This window comes from Myotis yumanensis, unplaced genomic scaffold (genome assembly GCF_028538775.1).
Source record: "Myotis yumanensis isolate MYYU_CA2020_CCGP unplaced genomic scaffold, mMyoYum1.0.hap1 SCAF_6, whole genome shotgun sequence".
NCBI classification, from domain to species: domain Eukaryota; kingdom Metazoa; phylum Chordata; class Mammalia; order Chiroptera; family Vespertilionidae; genus Myotis; species Myotis yumanensis.
In genome coordinates this window covers 17631060-17637059 of record NW_027223757.1, presented here as the reverse complement: position 1 = coordinate 17637059, position 6000 = coordinate 17631060, and the positions used below count along the sequence as shown (strand labels likewise).

The window sequence follows — 6000 nt, the reverse complement described above, 5'->3', positions numbered from 1 at the left end:
TTTTCTCTGCAGTTATATTTCACCCAATCTATATATATAAAAGCCTAAGTGACCGAACTACCAAATGACCAGTGGCTATGATGCGCACTGACCACCAGGAGCAGACCCTCAATGCAGGAGCTGCCCCATGGTGGTCAGTGTGCTCCCACAGTGGGAGTGCTGCTCAGCTGACCGACCCATCCTGGTGGCCCACCAGCCGGTTGGCAGCCACTCACTCCCTCAGTAGTCCTGCAGGTCCAATCTCCAGAGAACGGGCCAGGCACCAATGGGTTGGTGCTACTGGCACAATCCTGACAGCGCTGCCGGCCTCCTGGATGTCAGCCTTGGGCACCATGGCTGCTTCCCCTCCCTAGATGCTCCACAAGGAAGAAATGATATAAAAGCGGCTGCCAGATCCGTGCACCAAGCCGCTAGTGTAGAAATATTAATGTTAGTTTTTATTTCACTTTCCTTTGTAATACTTCTGCTTTTAAGTACCGCATCAGGATTTAGATGGTGTGCCATTATCTGGAAGACCACAGGGTAAAAGTCTTGTCAAAACACATGAGAAGACATGATAGTCATGTGCCACATTTTGGGGTCCTGGTTTATTTAACCCCTTTCCAGCACTGCAAATACAGGCATGGACTTTCCCAGTAATTGCTTATTGAAATAACGAAGACAAGGACAAACATAAAAAGATACACAAAAGTAATTTGGCCACTTATGCTTGACTAGATAAGATTGAGAACAAAGATGGTGTTTGAAACCAAGCAAAAATTTTAGAACAGGGGAATATACTTCCACCTATCCTAGCTCTGTAGGAAAGGTTTTGGTTATCCCTGGAAACATAAGTTGTAGTTGAAGATAGAATTATATTTATACATTGGGACTAGATCTATTTAGTTGAAACACTTTTCTCTTATGGACAAAAAAAAATCACCAGAGTAAGAAACAGGAATACATCATTCAAATTGTTTGTATTTTGGAAGAGCAAAAGAGAAGTGGAAATGAAAGTAAGCCCATCAGTCCACATGACAGTGCAGTTGGTGGGGAAAGAGTGACCAGTGATAGGCAGTCAGAAGCCCAGTTCATTGCAAATTCTTCAGAAAGCAGTGACCTCTGCGGGGCTAGGAAGCATAGTGGACAGAGCAGCTGTGCCTCCTTCCATGACAACAGGAAGGGTAAGGCGGGTCATGAGATTCTGTGCTGCACACTGAGGTGCCCCTTCCTGCCCTAGGCTGGCTGTGTCCTCTGTGAGGCCTTCAGCTAAGGTGACTTCAATCCCCGAAAGAGGTCCAGAGACCGAGAAAAATGGAGAAAAAAAGGTCAAATGTTCACGATGCAGGAGAAACCAACATACAAGGAAAGATGCGAATTACTAAGCAATAAAGCAGTGCAATAATGTAGGAAGGCCTTTACATCTATAACCAGAATTCTGTTGATTAAAATAAGAAAAATAAATATAAATTGAATAAATATCTCCTAATACCCTATAAATAATCTCCATTGGCTCATGTCCAAAGATGGATTAAGAAAAAAAGCAATCGAAATGTAATATGTTGTCTTACATAGGATGTAGAATTATCTTTTCTAAACCATGAGACTATAAGAGAAACAACTTTCCAATAAAACAAAATGAACCAAACTTTAAAAACTATCAACAAATATATTTATTGTGGTGGCTTTCCCCCCTACTAGATACACCTTGTTAGAAAGTAGTATCCTTTTTAGTTCAGGTGGACCATTAAGCAGGTAATAAAATGGTTTCTCCCTCATTGAGAAAGAAAACACATAACTTTGCAAACATGTTATATTCTCCTTGCTCTAGTTTTTGTGTTCTATGAATCAGAATCTTCTAATAAGTATGATTTTGCTTTTGGAAGTAAGTTACAGGTACATGTTTACAGACTTATATAACCCAAGGGGTAGCAGAGGCTGAACCACACAGTGCTGACATAGACTGGAGGCCTGTTCCGGGGAATCACAACCCTTCACAGTTTTGGAAAGCACAAAAGTCATCTCCAACTCTATGGTTTCTTCCACATTTTGCTTTTCTCCAGTCCCAGACAGTATATTTAACGCTAGGTGCACTCTCATGCTTCTTGCGGGACAGGATGAGGGCAATAGAACTGATCTGAAAACAGTTGTTTCTGTGGTGATAGTTCTTAGGATACCAAATGCCAGGCCCTAGCATCGGAGCACTCTCTAGATCTCCTGGACAGACAGCACTGTCCTTTGAAAGATGTGTCTCTCCCTTGATCTCTTATTTGTTTTGAAGGGATACGGTGTCTTTGAATTTGCAGAACTATCTTTTGCTTCTTAAAATAATAGCTTGAAAAAATATTTTTTTAAAAGGGAAAAGATGTTGCTTTTCCAGATGTCATCATTAGGTTGTTAGAACTTATAGCCTATTGAGGATTATGTACAAACGTTCTTGTCTCTTAAAAATGTGCAGAAGCAAGTACGATAACCACTCCAAAGCATCCCTTCTTTGAACTTTGGGCTCTGTTGTTGGTAATTATGCTTGTATGAAGATAAAACAACTATTTGGAATGTTGTTTGGACCGAGCAGTAACTGACACATTGTCCATTTGTGATCCTAATGGCTAGAGCACCTGTCCTGGTGCTCCCCCTGTCCTAGGCATCTGGTGGAGATAGCAGCATCACGAATCTACGACAATCTCATGGGACCCTCTAATGCACAGTGCTGACGGATACCGACTTCTGTTGTTTGTCTTGGACCTTTCGCTTCTTCTGCTGCTGTTTATTTTCTCGTTGTTCTGGGGTTTCTCTGCTGGGTTCCAGACCTCTGTTATCAGGCACTGCATCCTTATTTTCTTCTTTATTAAGTTTTTTTCTTTTCCTCTCCCTTCCTTTTTTTCCTGAAATGAAAGGATACGCCTTTAAAAAATACATTCAATTATGTTCTATTTGGTTATTCTAAGTTTTTTAAAACGAGTTGATTTTCTCTTGGGTTGCATACTGTACTCAAAGATACCAAATATCTACTATTTAAATCATTCACTCAACTACTCTTTCTTAAGTCCATATTATATTTCAAGCAATATAAACATGAAACACATACAAAATATAATGAAGCAATTAGTAGATAATAGTTCTGAACTCTGGAGGATTTTATTGTTATAAGTTTGGTAATATTTTACTTGATAGTTATTTATGGATATTTAATAGAAAGTTTTGAAGATTTCTTGCCACATAAGAAATTTATCAGTGAGTATATATTATCTGGCTCCTATTAAGGCACTATTTTATATTCAAAAATTTCCAAGTAGCATTTACATATTTGCAATCTGTCAATATCTGCATGCCATTTACTAGAACTAATTTATATAACAAATATGCAAAAAATAGTTCATGAAGAATATCAGGATAACTTTAACATGAATATTTGTATGTTGATCGTAATTTCCAGAGGCAGTGGTGACTATAACACCAATAACCATAAAGTAGAAGCTACAAGGGCAGGGACATTGTGTATCATTCAATCAAATGAGCCGATAATTATTATATATTTATTGGCTTCCATGGAAGTCTCTGACATTAAGCGAGGATTGAGATAAAGATTTTAAGTCAGGTTCACACTATGAGGCATTTTACAAAGTGGAATCAACATGACTTTAAAGCTTTTTATTTGGAAAGGCATATTGTGAGGTATACTGGAGCCTGGGTAAAGAACTGAATTTCTGTTGGTATTGAAGAATGGCTGAACATTTTAGAAGAGAATAATATAATTAAAGTGCATGAGCCTGGCATCAAATAGGATCGATTGTTTTTATTTCCAAATAGTGAATTAACTGGATGTTTTACTACCATGTAAACATTTTACATATACAGCCAACAATGTAAAATAATTTCTGAGAGCATGATTTTAGGAGCATCCATTAATACATAAATCCCAATGAGAAATAACTAATTATCATCGTAAATGAAAATTAGGAACCGACTATTCCTTGATGTAGAACAAATTCTGATAACTCATGTTCCCACCTACTAAGCCATATAAAATTTGATATTAGTCTCTGTCTACAAAAAGCTACTTTGGACAAAGGTATTTTGGGGAAATTATTTGCATGAGAGAGAACCAAAATATTTTCATGTCCTGAAATAGGCTGCAAATATTGAATTCAGTGGTTTGGCTTTCCTTTCCTTGAGCTCTGGTTTCAGAATCCCAGGGAGCAATATTATTAATAGTGCATATGTGTACTCGGCCAATACAGTCTCCTTGGATTAATGATTTTATGCCACAACTAGCTTTGTCTGAGACTATATTTACAAAAGCTTCCAGTTACTTTATGAAAACCTGCCTTGTTAGGCTCAACATAACACACCTCCAAATTCTGGACTGTAAAAGGACAGTTCATGAAAACGGGAATTCAGACCACTGTACAGCAAATATCAAATTGTTTTGGATATGTAAAGATGAACAAAAAATATTGGAGTTGACTATGAGGCCTGGTGCACTAATTCCATTCTTCTTTTCGCTTAAAAGAATACGTCTGGATTGATAAGATTCTGTGGAAGAAATCCATGTTTTGTTTTGTCTTGGTTCCCCCCCCATACTGGCTTTAAATACTTCACATTGGAAGTGTTGACTTGCACTTGGTAACTAAACAGAGAACAATGAAGAGTAAATTTACCGTACTGAATATGTAGCATAGTTTAATTTTCATAAAGCCTCACAAATTGAAAGAATGAAATGCTGGTTCTCATGGTATGTGCTTGGTGTTCAGAAGGACATGGCCACAGAGGTTAGATTACATAATATTTCCATTTTGAGGAGCATTTTGGAGGTGTTCAAGTTCAACTCTAAAAAAATTGTCAGTGGAAATCATTCCAAAGTTTCATAAAAACTACTGACCCCAAACAAAATGTTACTTTTATGGAAATCATCCAAAAGTTCAGTGTTTGACATTGTTCTCTTGATGATGGTCCAACATCTTACAGCTGTGATCCCAACCATAATGTTTTGAACACATAACTAATATATTGTTTTTTTCCTGGTCACAGATTGATTTATATGTTTTTTAGCCACTTGTGACAACATACTCAACTTACAGTGCATTTCTGCTTATTAGCAAACTGATATGATTATTTCTTAAGACAGGCAGAAACATTTTTGGAAGTAGCTTGTATTATAGTTTTATAATCCAAGGAATAGCTATTTAGTCTGGGCGGTGAGTGAAAGGGAAGGCTGTAGTAAAGTAACAGGAAACTAGCACATTGTACATTGTTGTTGCCCAACAGAGAGCTATTGCACAATAGAAAAATGGGATTATTATTTTTTACAGGCCATGTGTTCGTGGTTGGAAACACTAACTACCCTTTTGCATAAATAATATATTTTCCTCTTGTCCAAGAAATAAAATAGAAATGCAGAAGAGTCGCTGTAGTCCATTAAAAATCATGTGCAATTTGGAAAATTTTGCAAGGTTTTCATTAGAGAGGCCTCCTTTTTCTCTTCTGGTGACTTTTCATTGATGTGGTCAGTAGTTATTTTTATATTTTTGGGGGTAATTTTGCAAACTAAGCATTCCAGTTATCACAATCTTACATGGATGTGTTTGTATTTTCATTCATTGATTATGTGTGTGTGTGTACATGCACACGTGCCCCAGAATTGGGCTGTAGATCGTTCTTATGATTAAAAGAATGTTCATCTTCCCTTACTGTTCCAGCTAAAAGAGTGGTGTTTGGATAGAAACCATCAAAAGGGAAATTTCCTTTAGTAATCAAGTACAATTTGAGCTCCAACAGGGAAGCACTATGGGGTCATGTTGTAGACCACTGTCTTTAGAGTCAGAATAACATGGTGTTCAAATTCTAGGTCTGCCACTACCTGTTGTTTGACTTTTGGCACTCACATTGTTGATATCTCTCAGAATTAATTGCCTGATATTTAAAATGTAGATAATAATTAATACGTATTAAACTTTGTAAGGATTACACAAGATGCTTGCAAAGCACTTAGCGTAGTGCCTGGCACACATTAATCACAGG

The 6000-nt window shown here is 37.4% G+C and overlaps 1 protein-coding gene across 1 annotated transcript in view; it reads right to left on the bottom strand.

The window, feature by feature from the left end:
- Positions 1-1634: 1634 nt before the first annotated feature.
- RSPO3 (R-spondin 3) overlaps positions 1635-6000 on the bottom strand; it is an 84036-nt gene continuing 79670 nt past the window's right edge. The window contains exon 5 of the mRNA XM_070419228.1: positions 1635-2864. Coding sequence (XP_070275329.1) covers positions 2677-2864 — 188 coding nt within the window. The 3' untranslated portion in view covers positions 1635-2676. The remainder of the gene's footprint in view (positions 2865-6000) is intronic.